This window comes from Molothrus ater, chromosome 1 (genome assembly GCF_012460135.2).
Source record: "Molothrus ater isolate BHLD 08-10-18 breed brown headed cowbird chromosome 1, BPBGC_Mater_1.1, whole genome shotgun sequence".
Taxonomy (NCBI): domain Eukaryota; kingdom Metazoa; phylum Chordata; class Aves; order Passeriformes; family Icteridae; genus Molothrus; species Molothrus ater.
The window spans coordinates 93,113,836-93,130,721 of record NC_050478.2 but is presented as its reverse complement, the minus strand read 5'-3'; the positions used below and the strand labels follow the sequence as shown (position 1 = coordinate 93,130,721).

Here is a 16,886-nt window from a genome sequence, read left to right as displayed (position 1 = left end):
GGGGAGGGAGTGGCACCTGCCTTTGCACTTGGTGTCAGACCATCACAAACACAGAAGAGGACATGTAATTGTTTGCACACATCACAGAATAACTTGGGGCCAACTAGGAAGCCCAGCTCAGTATCTCCACTCTATATGATGTTTGGTTTGTTCACAGTGCATACTGGAATTGCTTCAGAAAAGGTAAAACTAGGACAGGCTTCCTACTGTGTGCCCCTTGCACACAAATACCTCAGGTATGTGGCATAGTTAACTACAGTGGTGGCTGGCTGTACTCTTCTCTTTCAGAAAATGATGTAGACAGATAAGGAGGTCTGCTGTATCTTTAATTATATATTCCATGCAGAGAAGTAAATCTGGCTACCAGTCACTCCTTACAATATTTGGCATATACTTTTCTTGTTGCACTTTTTGATTTTTATGTCCTTTTGTACCACACCGAATTATTTTTATGCCTTTGATTTATGTATTTCAAAAACTAACAATGAAAGAAAATAATCTGTTGAAAATTATTTCCAATTGTCTGTCCAGATTCCCTTTGCTCTCTGTAATTTTCTCTTCTGTGAAGTGCTGATCCTGGGCAGGAACTCTGCTGCACTCTGCAAATGCACAGAGTGGAATATCCTTATGTTCCTCCAAAGCATTCTGTGCTGGCCTATTTTGCCTGATGTCCATTTGCCATTGGTCTTCCCCATTATTATCCTCTGCTTCCTGCCAGCTGCCATTGACATATTTCACAAGTACCAAAGAATAAGCCTTTTTTCACTTCTCTCCTCCTCTTCCATGTGCAGGGCACTCAGATGTTCTCCATTTGCCATCACTGTCCCCTGTCATTTAAAAGGTGTTACCTTACAACAAAGCTCATCTCATGCTTTATTGTGTTTTCCTTCCTTTGACACGTACAGAGTTGTCTTGCTGTGGCCAAGCAAGGCACCCAAAGTCCATTTTTACCTTTCTTCATAGCCTTACAGTGCTTGAGTCTTGTCACAAGCAGATTCAAATTAATGTAGTTGTGTATGGATCATTAAAGGGGTCCTCAGTGCAGAAATGATTTTTCTAAAGAATGACCAATTCCTTTCCTTTCTCCTTGGTATTAAGTAATGCCCATGAATAGTTTCATTGACTTCTAAAGCACCAAGTTTTCAAATAAAATGCCATATGATTTTAAATAAGAGTATTATGCCCTGCCTGTAATTTATAAAATACCAAGCTGTTCCAGATTATATGAATTTTTACAAGTGCATAATTGTGTATGCTTCGTGCTCTTTGGGTTCTTAACACTTGTTATCTCAAATCAAATCTGAGTCAAGTGAGTCCAATTGAAAGGATGTGGCTGAGGTAGAATATTAGCATGTGTAATTTTTTTTTGTAAGTGGGGAAGGTAAAAGTCCTCTTCAGTTGGTGAGCTTTCATAACAATAATTGGAAACTTCAATTTCATCCTTCAGAAGTAAAAGTTGTTGTTGCCTGTTCCAAGGTTTTGGGGTGGTTTTTTTACAACACTTAACCTGTTTACTGGCTGGAAAGGTTGGTTCTCTTATTTCAGGTTTAAATTACAAGAAAATAATGTTATCTATCTTATTTTTTGTACAATCTTATATTTATGGAATGCAAACCTATGTCTTTATACATATATAAAAGAGTGACAATAAAACTGAAGTGAAATAGGAATCTGTACACAGCAGAGTACTGAGTTATCTATCCTTAATGTTTCTCAGAGGACACAAATTTGAACTGCTGTTCAAAAGCATTTTTCACATACTTCATCCATCACAATATCAAATAATTTAGGTTTGCACTTTTATTCATGATACTCATGAAGGTGGAAATCATACAGTATCCTGACACCTGAGCTGCAGAAGACAGCATCCCACTGCTACATTGTATAGGATGGTTGTGATATCAAGTTCTGTAACATCTTCAAATTTATCAGAATTTCAGTATGATAGAAAATTGTATTTTCCTGCAAGGTACAGATGGCTGCTTATATTCTAAGCTATTTTACATGAAAACAAAGCCAGAAGGAATTTACTATTTCATTCATACCCTACCACAGTCTTGTTACAGATAAAAGTGATGAGCAGGTGCAGAGTAGATGGAAAGATGGTAAATGCATTTTTTGTTTTCTTGTGCTTAGAATACAACGAGGGAATTGGCACTAATGGTAGAGTCAAGTATTTGGAGATCAATGTTGCCTCAGGGCACACATAAATAGATCTTTTAGCTCCATCTAGTGTTACATGCTGGATTTTTAAATACCTGAGCAAGGCCCACGAGGAAACCATAATTCATAGCCTGTTTATTCCCTCTCAGTGTCACCCAACTCTGCAGTGTTTCCCAGCCTTGCATGAATTCCTTTTAAAAATACAGCCTGGGTATTATTTATCTACATGATGAATTCACCTGCATTGATCTGACTTCTCACAGTAAATTTTTGCTGCCAGTGTTTAGTGTTGTTTGGGGACCATAAGCTGTTTGTAATGTGTGTGCAGTAGGTAGCCAAACATGCTCACATCCTAATTGCATTTTTAAGTACTACACTAATAGGTGCCAGCACTGACTTTTCTGCTTGTCTTGGTACATGGTCATATTTCCCCAGTTGTCCCATAACTAGAGAGGGAGGAAGGAACTACAGTGAAATTAGTTTCATGCAGTCATGCAGCTCTCCTAAGTCATTTACTGTAGTTAAGTGTTAGGCATCTTTCTTCAGGATTTGCATAGGAAAATTAGTTTCTTAGTGAAAGTTCAAGAGAATTTACATTCCATGAAAGGATTGTTGCAAAAAAGGTGGTTTTTCCAAGGTACGGAAGAAAAATCCAGCAGAAGGAGAGTGGTATTCCCTTAAAAAATATATAGCCAAGAGAGACTTATAGAAAAATGCATAACTGTAGGAGGTAAACAGGTGAGAATTTAGCCAAAATATCAGTGTCAGTCAAGAAATGAGAACAAAAACTGAGTTTCTGCCCAGTGGCACAAAGCCCTAATGTTTCTAGCTTTGTCAGTGACTTTGCTTTGTCCATATGGACACCGTAGCTAAATATTTTGGTTCTACAAGCCACAGCATTTCTAGAGTTCATCTGTCCAGAAGACTTCATTGTATCAGGGTAGTTTTACAGCACAGGAAGCTTAATGATTACTCTAATAGCACCCTCCTTAATGCAGTGTGCCATTCTAAGTGTTCACCTGTTCTTAGAGGAGAGGCTGGGAGAGAGCATCACCCTGCCAGGTCTTACACAGGCATAGCAAACACTCAGCATCTCCATTCTCTTTGTTATATTGAACAGAGGCTTTGTTTTAGGAGCTGTGAAATTACATGGGCAAAGTGGAGGTATCAGTAAATCTGATGCAGAAGATACTGTACCTGGCCAATACAGATTTGAAATGCATGGGAAAGGCACACGGCCAGCATGGATATTTAGAGATCGTTTCTTGATGCTTGTATTTGAAATACTGATTTCACTCTAAATACATCCGTTTTTCTGTAGTAGGCATGTACTTCTGCTACTTGTAACCATTTTCTTCCTTCCTGTGTTTCCTGTTGTCCCATTTTAAACTATATGCTATACTTAGCAGTCTTCCAGGTCATAACCCCCAAAAGGCAGTGATCATGTTTGTACACTGTACATTTCTAAATGTGATGAGAGGGACAGTCAGAGTCGGTGTTGAAGCAGTAGCAGTGACCTGAACACATCAGTGTTACTTATGCATGGGTATATAAGCAGATGCAGTGCTCACCAGAACAAATAATTTGCTTTTAAGTCATTTGCTACACTGGCTGTCTTGAAATAGCAAATAAAGAATCAAGATTGAAGCTGCCTGGCTGCAGAAGTCTATTCCTACCTTTGTAGTCTAAAAAAAAAAATCTCACTTCTATCCCTAGTCTTATCTTTATAAGGCTTTCTCTCTTAGTATATCCTGCACCTAAGTCTATGTGCTTTTTTTGAATCCTCTCATTTGTCCTTCTGCCTAAGCTTTGGTAGCAGGTAAGGCAGTAAAAGGAGGCTGGTTCTCTTACAAGTGCTGCATATCTAAACTTCTCCTGATGAATACACAGGTTTCAACCTCACTTAGCTATAACATGACAAAAGCCTCTAGAGTTTGGGGTTTTTTTTTGAGGTCAAGATGTTAGGAAACCTATTTTATTTGCAATAGAAGAGAGGCAAAATATCAGCATATAAACCAGAAGTCCCTTTTCTTTTGAGGTGCTGAGCACCCAGCAGTGCTGGTGATGAGTAGCTTTAAAAACTTTTCAGTAAATAAGGTCTGTAGGTTTTTAGGGGAATCCTGTAAATATGTGGGCACTGCTGCTTCTGTAGTTGCAGTTTTATCTAAAAGAAGAAGTTATTCTTCTGTGTAGAAGAGCATAAGTTCAATTCAGCGGTCATATTCAAAATCTAGATCTTCAGAAAAAGGTATTAATTTCAAACAAGAAGTTTTTAGATGCAGAGCTATGCTAGGAGACCTGTTACATAGGAGGCAGTGTCATTGCAGCTCTGATAGGCATGTGGCAGTGTTAGGTGCAAATCAGGGTAGTTTCCTTCCCATTTAGCTCTCAAAAATCTGAAACAAAGAGAGAGAGTGCACCATTTCTTGTTATCACTGATTTCTCTGCCTTGTGGCTTCCAAATTAGAGGGTTTTTCTTAACAGGATCACTGAGTTGTATTAATTGCAGATGTGTTACTAATCTGAGAGCTTTTCTCACTCTTACAGAAACTTGGGAATGACACAACTCCCAGAGAGTCTATTGACACAACAATGAGCTCAGAACGACTGGATGGAAGTGGTACAGGTACAGTATAAGTTTCCTGGTATAAACTTCCTAGAAAACACAAAATGCCTATTGTCCAAAATCTCACTTCTCTCTTCAGACTAAATGTCTGCAATTGGTTAAGCAAAGTAGGAGTTTACACTATGTGAAGAGCATTAGAAACAAGCTCACTTTTATGCTATGGAGGGCACTTCTCATGAAGTCAGCTCTAGGGCTGAGTTTGTGGCTCACTTTTTCACTCGTGTTGCACAGGAGGGAAAGTACTTGGTGGCTGGGGTGCCTTTGGAAGGAGGCTGGCTTTTAATGGGATCAGCTGAAGCTCAACCCAAGAGCCAGCAGAAATGCCTGTGCACAAAGAAGTGGAAGTGCTCAATATATCTGAGGATGGAAATATGCCCAGTGTTCAAGCTTTAGGTCTGCTCATACTAACTTGAGTAGGGCTGACTTTCAGCTGGCTGTAGTGCTGTCGGTCTGTCAGCAGTCCTGACTCATAGTCAATGGCAGCTGGCTCTTCCCAGGATTTCACCAGTCTGATTGAAGCCAGGGCTGTCTGTAAAGCTGTGGAGGCCCCTGGACACTGCTCATGTGCACAAAGCTCCTCTCCATTGTGTACAAAATGGTGTTCAGCCTTGCAGTGCTTACAGTACCAATTCCCTCTGCACCTCATCTTTCCATGCCCTTGTCAAGCCACAGTCCTGGGCCCTGACATGGCACACTGCAGCCAGCCAAGGACAAGGTTGACAGACTGGTTTACATGTATACTTTGGGGACTGGCCAGTGAAGGTTTCAAAAGGGATTCAGCTCTGGTGGTTTGTGTTTACTACATGAAAGGAGTGGTCTGAACTAGGAAATCCAGGTCTGATTTCTCAGCAACAGTGGTATCCTGCAAGCCTGGCACGCAAGATTGCAAAAACATATAGAAAAAAAGACTGGAAAAATAGGCTGAAATCAAAATCCCAATGTGGCCATCTTGATTGAGCACTTCAAATACAATTTTGAAGTTTTAGGTCTTTCTAAAGCTTTTTTAAAAAAAGAGTATTCAAAGCATGCCATAATCTTTAAAACAGTGCTTTTAAAGCCTTCTTGTATTTTGAGAAGGACCTTGTGAACTGTATGTGTCCCCTGAAGACAGCATACTGAAGTCAGAGGAGCAAGGATAGTCTGCACTTTGGGCATTGGAGTAGCTGGGGGTGTGTGACCTCAACTTGTCTCTGGTCGTTCTTTCTGTATATGACACATTTCACCCCACCACACTGCACTGTGTTTGCCCCTTCCTTTGGCCCTCCAGCTGTCAATTTTTTCCTTACCATCTTGCTTGAGAGCTCCTCAAGGCTCTCTTTTCATTGTTGCAGCTACAGTTAGTCTTTGGCTTGAGCTAATTTATTTTAAATTACTGTGCTCTAATAATGTTAGAAGGCCTGAGGTCAGGAAGAAAAGAAAGAAAGTTAATGGAAAATTCCTGAATATTTTTACAGGAGAACTCAGCTCGTGGTTCTGAAGGAGAATAAGTTTTGGGGGTTTTATTCCTTGCTTTGTGTGTGGATGTTGCCTGCCTCTTTTGTATGCACACACACATAGGTGCAGGTGGTGTCCTGCTGTTTCACTTGCAGCAAGAAAGTATTTCACAGGTGCAGACACAAACTCTCCCTGTCACACACTCATGCTCATCTCTATGCACCATACAGCTGTCTGCTTTGCCAGAGTTTAACTCCAGCTGGGCTGGAACACAGCTACATAGGCTGGAAAAACATACTGGAGATTGGCTTGCAACAAACTGTATAAACACTCACCCTCCCTTCCTCCCACTGCCTTTAAAATGTCTGTGCTCAGCACTTCCATTTTCAGGAGGCTTTCTGAATGGGAATAGCAGGTAGGTAGGTCAAGTCAGCATCTGTGAGCACACACTTGGTTTTGCCAAGTACCAAGGCTACCAGTCTGCATTTCAGTTAGTCTGAAATTCTCTTCTGAGATTTAAGATGTGAAAACTGTGCAAAGTCTCAGGCTAAGAAACAAGTTCCAAGATTATCATTGAAACTGCTAGATATAAACTTTCTACCTCCTGAAAGCTGCAGAGTAGGAAAGTAAAGCAGGCTTTTTGCTTGTTAGCAACCTGGAGTCCAGCAGGCTTTCTACCAGCTTGCACAGCTAGATGGGACTGACTTACTGCTTGCAAGTCACTGTAAATTGATCTCTAAATACTTTGGTCTTTGTTTGGGATAAACAACATGTTGGTAAACTTACTAATGTGTGGAAACTGTAAGCCATGTCCAGTGTTATTAGACAAATCAAAATACTATATAAAGAATACTTTGATCTGGGCTGAGTTTCAAAATCTCTTCTAGAGCTTGCTAAAAGCAACAAATAAAAAGATGTAGCCTGCTGGTCACACACTTGGGATTTATTTTCTGGGCCAGGATTTCTCTGTTCATCTTGGAAACCCAGCCTTTTGTCTGTAGAGACACCAACAGTCAGGAATGACTTTTTCCACTGATCCATCACTGTTTTCTCAGCAGGTAGGCTGTGCCATCTGCTCCTAGAAATATGAAGGAGGAATAAGGTCCAGCTAGCCATCATCTCAAATATATTAAAAAGGGGGACATGCAATTGCTGTCTTGGACAATTGAATCACAAATCTTAGCATATGTCAAAATTAGCAGGTTTAGAGGCTTTGCTTGCAGTGATTTTGAATAAGGCATTGGGGATGCTCTTACACATAGCAGTGCATGTGTTAGCTCGTGGTGGTGTTTTCCACACCACCATAGCTGTGCATGGACCCTTCTGTGCTGCAGCAGACTTTATTTTATGTGCCTATTTATTTCAGTGCCTAAACAACAGCAGACCCTTCCAGAGAGTCGGTTTGCATCGAATAAAGGCGATTCCATCTCAGCGTCATCAGAAAAAAATTCAAAAGCTGAACCAAAGGCAGAAGCTGGTGCAAAGGCAAGAAGTTCTTCCAATACACCAACTAGTCCAAAGCCCCCACTGCAGTCAACAAAGCCCAGCCTGGCAGGACGACCCACAGTGCCACAGAAACCACGCTCTGCCTCTCGTACTGGTGAGAAGCTCTTCTGGGCAGTTGCTATCCCCAGCTCTGGGTGCTGTTTGTGTGGGCTGTGGTGGAGACAGCCATTGCCACATCCTGAACAGAAGTTAAAAGGAGAGGGACAGGTTCTTCATTGCCATGCTCTTGACTCACATCCTTCTTTTCCACCCCTTTTTGCCCTAATTCAAGTAAACTTATTAAAATGGTTTAATCTGTGATCCTCAAGAGTAAAGTGTGAGAAGCAGTAGTGGCAGTGGCAGAGCTGTTTTTGAGTTAGCCTGCTATCACAGAAGAGGTGAGCATGGAAAGCTACTTCAGCATCAAAGCCTATTGTAGTAGCACTGACAAAAATAAATATGTTTTCTCTAAAAACCTGGCTCTATATACTAAAGGCCTTGGGGTTTTGGGGCAGGCTGCTCTTAGCCCCTCAAGTGTCTGTTTCTTAATAATTTGTACAAACCAGCTGTCTCTTACTTTTTCCTTGTTTAGCCTTTGTTTATTTCCTTATTGCTTTTGACTGAAAATAATTGCAACTGGGCTTTTATAACCTGCAAGACTGCCTTCTGCCCAGATGTTATCCTAAAGGTTTCCAATAGTGGGAAATGTTTCTGCACATCTCCCATGCATTTGTCTGTCTGCTGTTTAATAGGCCAGTGTCACAAACTCCTCTTCCCAAAGTACAGCCACTGCAATTGAGGAGAATTAAAAGCCAGTTACAGACTTGCCGAGTATCTACAGCAAATACAGCTCATTAACTGCCAGGGAGTGAAAAATATGAGCATGGCCATCTGTAAGAGCTTGCAGCCCTCTTGACTTTTCCCATAACCACTGTTGACCTTAGAATGATGTAATTTCTGATAAGGATGAGGAGTCAAAGGGATGTTACCGCCTCCTCCCTGCCCTTGATGTGAAACCTGAGCCTTCCTTAGTCTCTGCATTCCACTGGGCAGAATGTTGTTCACATACAAAATCCCCTTCAGATTTTAGGTGGATTTACATTTATTTTATTGACCATTTTAGAAACAGTCATCGAAGTGAGGGATGCCGAGTTGGATGCTCATGAGATGAATGCAACAGGGAGGGCCTGGATTATTTAGTGGTGCTCAGTCTGTAAAATAGGCAGTCAGGAAGACCTGAGCTGTCTGTTTCTGCCAGCTCCTATTTCCTGCAGAGAGAGCATACTGTGGATTTAACACAAGGGAGTAATTAATACTTACCCATAATAAGCCAGCTCTTTGATCAATAGTAAAAGCAGCACAGCTCTGTTGCAGTCCAACTTCTGTCCTCTTACTTGTAGTAACCCACTGCCTAAGAATGCCCAGGCAACATGATGAAGAAAACCAAGCAATCATCTTTTCTGTGTTCTTGCTCTTGCTGTTGTTTCCAGCACTGCAGTCACACAAATAGTAGCAAATTTTTTGCTGAGTAATCTGGGTGCAAAGGAGCACAGCTCAGATATCCACAGATTGTCAAAGACTGAAAGTCTATATCTAGCTGTGTTTGCCAGTCACTGTGCTCCTCCTTGTGTTGATATTGAGCTTTCCCAAGCAAATGGCCTCACAGGCATATCAAATGCATGGAGAAGGTCCAAGAATTATTGTATCTGTTCATACCAAATTGCATTTGGGATGCTCATGACTTTCCTGTGCTGAAAATGAAACAGTTGACTCTTTGTGGTCTCTCCTTAGCAGAGATAAATTCTGATTAATTTCTAGTATGCAACTGAATTAACTCTTTTTACAAATGCGTAATACAGATGATGCTCTGACTTCCTTTTGTTCTTCTGTCAATGCTAACCTATCTTCCTTGGTTCTCTGTTATGTACACATGCCACTGTTTACTTCTTGAAAAGCAAACTTAAAAGGAGTTGAATAATCCACTGTGGCTGTACTTCCCTACTGTCCAAATGAGGCCTGTGGAGCGTAAGACTGACAAGGTCTTCCTGTAAGGACTGTAAAGATGGTAGTCAGTTTGCCCTACATAATCCATATCCAGCCTTTTAGAGAAACAAGATATCTAGATGGTTTTAAAGTATAGATTTAAGTTTAAGTTTCAGGTTTTCTCACAGTCTGGAAGATGGAAGTATTTTTTTTCCTTTTAGCAACTCTTTATGGATGCCCTTGTGTTATGCTCTGGGAAGTTATTCATGGAAACACAGAGTTCTGTAATGCTTTTTATGTTTTTTTTTTCCCTGGTTCACTTTTAGACCTTATCATTGTGAAACAGACATCTAAATTGATGAGTTTATTATGTTTCAGAACAACAAAAATATAACTAGAACAAATATTTCCAGAAATCCATCCTTTTTTTTTTTCAGCTTTTCTTTACAAATTGCTACTTATATCTTGCAGGTAAATCACATGTTCACATCAGATTTCTATTTGCACTACAATAGCAGCACACATGAAAAATGCTGAAATTGAGATCTTCTGTTTGACTGCTAAAAGTCTTTCACCTGGGCTGAGATCCATACAATTTGTTCTCTTCTTGTAATGTTAATTCCTGAATCCTTCTTTTTCTGACACAGGTTCTGTCTGGTTTTTGTTTGTGTATTATGTTGAGGTTTGGTCCACCATAAACAACTGTTTCTGTGAGCTTTAGTGTAGATACAATTTTTCCTTCTCACCTTTTTGTTTGTGGTACTCCACAGAGGATGCTCCAGAGTCTCCCTCTGGCCCCAGTTCCCCAAAAGTTGCCCTGCTTCCACCAGTGCTGAAGAAAGTTCCTTCTGATAAAGAAAAGGATGGTCAGAGCAGCCCCTCAGTCAGATCATTTTCTCAAGAAGGTAGGAGTATTTGTGTAACCTGTTGTCTTCTAGTGAAGTTTGATGTTTCAATGTCTCCTAATTTGTTTTCACCTGGAAGGGGAAGAGGGTTATGCATTTGAAGGTGCAAAAAGCAAGGAAAATATATCTGGTCACCTATTCAGCATCTTGTCCACCTACCTTTGATCAAATCAAATAAACAATTAATCCCTGGGTATTAGTAATGTAGCTGAATAATTAGGGGATTCATGTGTACATTTTTAGTTGGTTTGGTCTGAACGAAGATGTTCAGACCAATTATGTGAAATTTCACACAGTAGTGTGAAATGCAGCTCTGTGATTCAGCATCTTTCCAGGGGAGCAGCCATAACTTTGTTCCTTGCAGCCAGCCCACTGCTCTCTTTGTTTGCCTTCCTGTTGGTCTCTGCACACGACTGAGTTCACCTCCCCATCTTTGGGCAATGAGTCTCTGTGCCAGGGCAAGGCTTGGTACCTGCTATCTTTTATACACAACAGTGGGCTGCTCTCTTCTCTTTGCTGATTTTCATGTGTGCACTGAATTTCTACTTTTGCTGATGCATTTTCATGCCTTGAGTTGATTCTTAGAAGAGCTCAAGCTTCCTCTGATAGCATAGGGTATGTGGAGAAGTAGTCACAGGAATGTTGCTCACCATGGTGTTAGCTGGCACACGTGATGATGTTTGAAATCTGGGGGTGAGATGTCTTCTTTCCTGGGTCTCTCCTCAAGAAAGACATCTAAGGTGATTCCCATCACTTAAGCTGTGAAACAAAGGGGTGCCCTTTCACACTCTGACAGCAGATTTTCACAGCATAAAATAGGAAAAAACAAGTTGATGTAGCTACATAATGCTGGGTTGTGAAGACTGAGAAGTTGTGCTGCCTACAGAGTCCACTGTCATCATTCAGATGATCCAGATTGCCGAAAGCAACAGAAGTCAGGCATTGTACTTTCTTACTTCTTGCTCCCTTAAGCCTCTCAGTCAAACAGAATTTTCTATTTGGCTCTATATGCCACTGTACATATTTTATCAATAATAGTTTAGACTTGCCAGGTCCTTAAGGAGCTGCTGGGCTTTGCATGAAGTTGTTTGGGAAAGAGGAAATTCTGTTTATTTCATTTTTATTCATTTTCATGTTTTCTTTTTTACTCATTACTGTCCTACTTCCTCACTTAGCCATTCCTCTGTCCTTGCTTTCTGCCTCTCTTCAGGCTAGCATGTTCAATTTATTTCTGCAACTGGTAAATCACTGCAAATCTGTCCAAGTTAGTAACAAAATTGAATCTCCTGTGAAATAAAGCTACAAATTAGATGATACTTGATTGTAAAATTGCTTTATGTTGATGATTTTAACTGTACTTCCTGGGACAATCTGAAAATACGCCTCTTTGCACTGTGCAGCTGTGAGATCAGGCTGCAGTTACCTGTTTTATACCTAAAATATAAAAGCTCAAGATATCTGGATTATATTTAAACAAGCAACTGGCATACTGATTACTGCTCTCTGAATAATTGATTAAATAGGTTGGATAAGAGAAAATTTTCATATTACCTTCTGTATGTGGGCCTACAGAACAGCTTAGGAGTATAAACAAATCCTTTTCCTTGCTAGAGCAAACAGGAGATTGTCAAAAAAGAGATGCAGCTCTTGACTGTGCCAAGCCATCTGGCAGCGTGAGAACCACTCCGGGGCAGTATTCTACCAGTGCAGAAGAGGAAGCTAATGTGCTTGGGCAGAGGATGGCACAGCCAACTTCTGGTTAGAAGTTTTCATTTTTCATCATGGTGGTGCTTGATAACTGGCACTAACAATTGTTAAGAAATGGTAACAGCAAAGAAACCACATAAGGGTGTGGGTTTGTCATCTGTCATTAGGAGAAAGGTAAAAATCTCATGGCGTTCTAATCATATTTCTGCTCTCATGGGATTTACATGGCATGAAAAAATTCACAGATAAAACATGTTTTGTGTATTTTTCCTTTGTGTCAACTCCAGTGACCAGTCCCATCTAGCACATGCAGCCCCTCTGCAGAAGAGCACTCACTACTATCTGTGACTGCTCAGTGCAGCAGCACTGGCACGCTGCAGGTGGGCTGGCTGCTGCTTGCTTTGCTTGCACACCTGTCATTTCTAAGATCATGCACTTTAGTGTTTCAAAAAACATTTCAGCTTGAATATTGTTAGTGCCAGTTTCAGTGCATCACTCACAAAACCATTTGAGAACTGGGTAAATCGGATTATTTATTCTTACTTTGATTTTCAGTTGCAAAAGCAAAGAAAAATACCACCTAAAGAACCCAAGCCCAGCACTGTTAGTTGAAGGAGCAGCTTTGACTCACAGTGAGCTCATTCAGTAGGCTATAAAAATGTTCATTTCTTTTATGTGCTTTTAAAATATAAAAGCTCCTGTTCTCAAATGGTACATGTTTATGTTTCTTTACCTCTTAAATGGTTAATTTGAACTGTTGTTCAAAGTTACTTTTTTTCTAAAGTATTTTAATTGTGTATTTGAACATCTTAGGCAATTCCATTTACCCACAGTTTTTCTGTTTATAAGACATCACATAACCTTTCCTCAGGCCAAAATTTATCCTTTTTGTATTATAAAATCAAACTTAGTCCATCCAAACTGGGAATCTCCCCTCCCTATCATAATCAAATTATTATATTTTAGTTCATTCTGAGATACCTCTCTGACAAAGTAAGTTTTGTAAGCTGGGATCCTGCTGTAGACTGCTGCAGGTCACCTGTGTGGTACGGTTTCATCGAGGCGAGGGTAAGCTCTTCTGGCAGAGGCCTGCTTGCATTGTGTGGACTTAAATGCCTGATACATCTTTCAGTTATTTATGAGGCAAACTACTTGCCTGTATTTTTCAGGCCATAAACTAAAATGGCTGCTGCAGGATGTGCTTTGGGTTTTCTTTGAAGTCAGTGAAGGCCAGATAAAGGCCAGGTAATTATTAGGAGGGTACTGGTATCAAGGATGACTCAAAAAATTTCCAGGCACCTATTTCTTTGAAAAGCAGTGGTGTTTTGGAAGGTAGAAATGCCTGAATATTTTTACAGGATAATCCTCTCCAATTCTGTGAAATGGCTTTAAACACTTTTCTCAAAATCCCTTCCTGTTTCCCAGCTTGTAATGCCAGGATAAGAATGCAGAGTGTGTGTAGCTGCTGGCCCTTATTTCCTCACATATTTTGGCTAGCACAAATAAGAAAACTGGTATTTTGGATTCAGGAGAACTATTTGGCTGCCTTGGGATCCCTCTCTGTACTTCCCACATTCCTGGCAGTCCGTGACACAACCTGCCACACTTCGAAATGGCTGCAGCGATGGTCAGTGGCAGGCTGCTGCTGTGGCTGGAGCTGCATGCTGGGGACAGGGTAGGCTGTTCCCTGCAGGGGGGAGGCTACAGGTGACTGGTACATGGGGAAGGAGAGGTGGTGCTGCATGGCCACAGCAGCTCCTGGTGCCTTGTCAAGAGAGGAATTCACAAAAGTGGTCAGGAACAAGGATCAGTGTGAACCAAAGCAGACCATCCCTACCCAAAATGGTGGAGCAAAGAAGGTCTTGTAATGACAACATTTAATTTTGTGGGAGTGAAGTGAGGTGACTTGCAGCAAGATCACATTTAAGGGCCACTGTGTGTTTGAAGTTTCACTTCAAGTGCAAGTATGAGATTTGTAATGCTGTCAGTCCTTGGGTAAGGTCACCCTGGTTGATGTTAATAATCATCTTGTTACCATAGCAGTTGTAGGCCACTAGTTAGGTCAGGAATCTCAATAAGGTTTTACAACCTTCTTTTCCAATTTATTTTGAAGCTTATAGATTTGGAGAAAGCCCTGGCTTTATGGAGATTTCAGAGTGCTGGATGAACAAAATGTGTACTATTGCATTTAAATCATGAGAAGTGAATATGGCCTCCTGCTTACCCCATTACCAAGCGAAGCAAGGTGCAGAGCCATGGGTGTCCTTCTTATCAAGGGACAGGGAGGACATTGGGACCTGGAAGTGTAGAGGAGCAGGGAGAAGAAGTTTGGGTAACTTGGATGCTGAGATGAACATCTGTCCTGTTTAAAGCTGCTGAGTCAAAAAGGAGAGCACAGATGTGCCCTGCTAGGGAGACAGGCCTGCCTGAGATGCTCTTCACTAGTCTGAGGGATTCCCAGCTGGCACATCCATCAGCCTGAGCCATCAGGAGTGCACTGTATGAGATCCATCCAAGCTGGAAAAAAAATGCTGTTTTGGTTTGGAAGTGGTGGGATAAGAAGAAAATTTCCAGGCCATTTCTAACTGTAATGTTTATCCATGTCACAGTGAAATACTAAGTGTCATGTTTCAAGTTTGCCTGCTTGCCAGCCAACCAACCAGTGGAATAAACCTTGCTCAGACTCTCTCTTCTCACCTTTTTCTGGAGTGAAGAATTAATGGGCCTATGCTACTCCTCCTAGTGCAAATTAATTCAGTGGTATCAGGACCAGCTCCCGTGTGCATTAATGACTTTTTTAATTGGTTTTTTTTTTCTTCCTTTCTCTTCTGCAATCATTAGTAAATCCTGTTTCTGTTTTATACAGCTGCAAAAAGAAGCCCTGGGCAGCAGTCTCATGAGTTCCAGGAACTGAAGCAGAGGTCCTTAAGTAAAGACGGCCATCAGGGAAGCAAGTCCAGTGACTCTGGAGAAGAAGCAGATAAAGATTTTATTTTTATTTAGCAATCAGTACAAGTGCTTTGTAGCGCAAGAGCTTTTCATAACAATCAGGGTTCAGCAATCAACAGCCCTTTTAGTCAGCTGCTCTTTCATCACAGGTACATTTCCCTGCAGAAAACCTGATCTTCCAATCATGACTTACAGTACACCTGGCATTGATTCGGTCCTTAATTTCTGGTGTGTACAGTGCAAGGCATTCCTTTCCTTGCCTTTGCCTAAAGCCAGCTGTTCTTTCATGTATTCTACTTGAATTTCTCTGAAGCAGCTACAAGGAGTGTCCTGCATTAGGGCATTTAGAAAGCAAAGCAAATTAACTGGACACTGTCTTACACTAATACACTGTACAGCAGGTAATGTGTTGTACTGCTGAATGTAAATGTGTCGGATCTGCACGTGACTTACCTATAAATATATTCTTGCGGTATGCAATTGCACATTGTAATTATATTAAAAGAGCACACTAATAAAATAATTTGTATAGATTATATATATTAAATGCTTGGGTATGGTTTTTACATTCTCCCATAGGGAGCTTCTTTCTTCCTGTTCTCCTACTGTACATAAAGCTCCAACGCTTACATTTGTGTACTGTCAGAAAGCACAACAGAGAAGGATTTGGATTATGTATAACCATGGTATGCTTCCACATTCGTATATTAATGTATATAGTTGATTGGAATGAGAGCAATTGAAATTTTATTAATATTGGTGTTTTCTGGAGGCCTTCCTTGGTTCTGTCTGCATATTAGCTTCATTTCAATGTGTAATTCTATGAGAAACATAGTTCAACATCTGTAAAAACATGTCAGCTTTTGAGGGAGGGGGATGCAAATTTCATGGCTACCCACTTACATTACAGGTTGAAGGGATTTTATTCATATGTATATTTGTAACAATAAAAAATGATTTTACAACTGAAATATTAGTCTTCATTTTTACAGAACTGTTTGTGGTCTGATGGTCTCTGATCTTTGAATGTTGGCATTGGGTCACATAGGCAAAGTGTGCAGTTAAGACAAAACCTGTTTAATTTTTCTGCTTCTACTAAAGTGCCTGTTCCAGCTGAAAGGGACACATACACATCATAAAAATACTGAAGGAAGATCACTTCACTATTCTCCCCAATTGGAATCTTCAGAAAAATAACCTTTCTTTGAGCCAGAAACACCTATTATTTAAATTCTCAACTTTGATCCAAAAGAAAAAAACAAAACAGGTTTAGTAACTCTGTCCCATGAGCAATTTCTCTAGACCTTTTGTGCCTTCTTGACAAGACAAAAGTGCTCAGATACCTGCCTGTCTGATGACCTTAAATCTGATGCCTGTGCACATGAAAAAAAATCTTCCGAAAGATAAAAGAAACAATTACAAAGACTCTACAAAGAAGATATGATCAAATGAAATGCAATTGAAAAAAACAAAAAAAAGCAAAAAATCGGAAAATTTAGTGATTACAAGAAAATGCTCTGGGAGGAAATCAGGTGCAGTGCAAAGGACCAAAAGAGGCCAAAACTAACCTCACAGATGTTGTAAAAGCAAGGGAAAAAATCAAGGAGGAGGACACAACTTGAAGGGGAACATAT

General features: G+C 40.5%; 1 protein-coding gene across 5 annotated transcripts in view; it reads left to right on the top strand.

Annotated features, from left to right (window-relative positions):
- Window positions 1-16,223, top strand: part of CARMIL1 (capping protein regulator and myosin 1 linker 1) — a 189,726-nt gene extending 173,503 nt beyond the window's left edge. For 3 of the 5 annotated variants that reach the window (XM_036398485.1, XM_036398468.1, XM_036398461.1), the window contains 5 exons: window positions 4,711-4,789; window positions 7,590-7,823; window positions 10,462-10,596; window positions 12,208-12,354; window positions 15,170-16,223. In XM_036398485.1, coding sequence (XP_036254378.1) covers window positions 4,711-4,789; window positions 7,590-7,823; window positions 10,462-10,596; window positions 12,208-12,354; window positions 15,170-15,306 — 732 coding nt within the window. In that variant the 3' untranslated portion in view covers window positions 15,307-16,223. The remainder of the gene's footprint in view (window positions 1-4,710; window positions 4,790-7,589; window positions 7,824-10,461; window positions 10,597-12,207; window positions 12,355-15,169) is intronic. The other 2 variants (XM_036398501.2, XM_054514012.1) reach the window with 1 other exon arrangement.
- The last annotated feature ends 663 nt before the right edge of the window (window positions 16,224-16,886 follow it).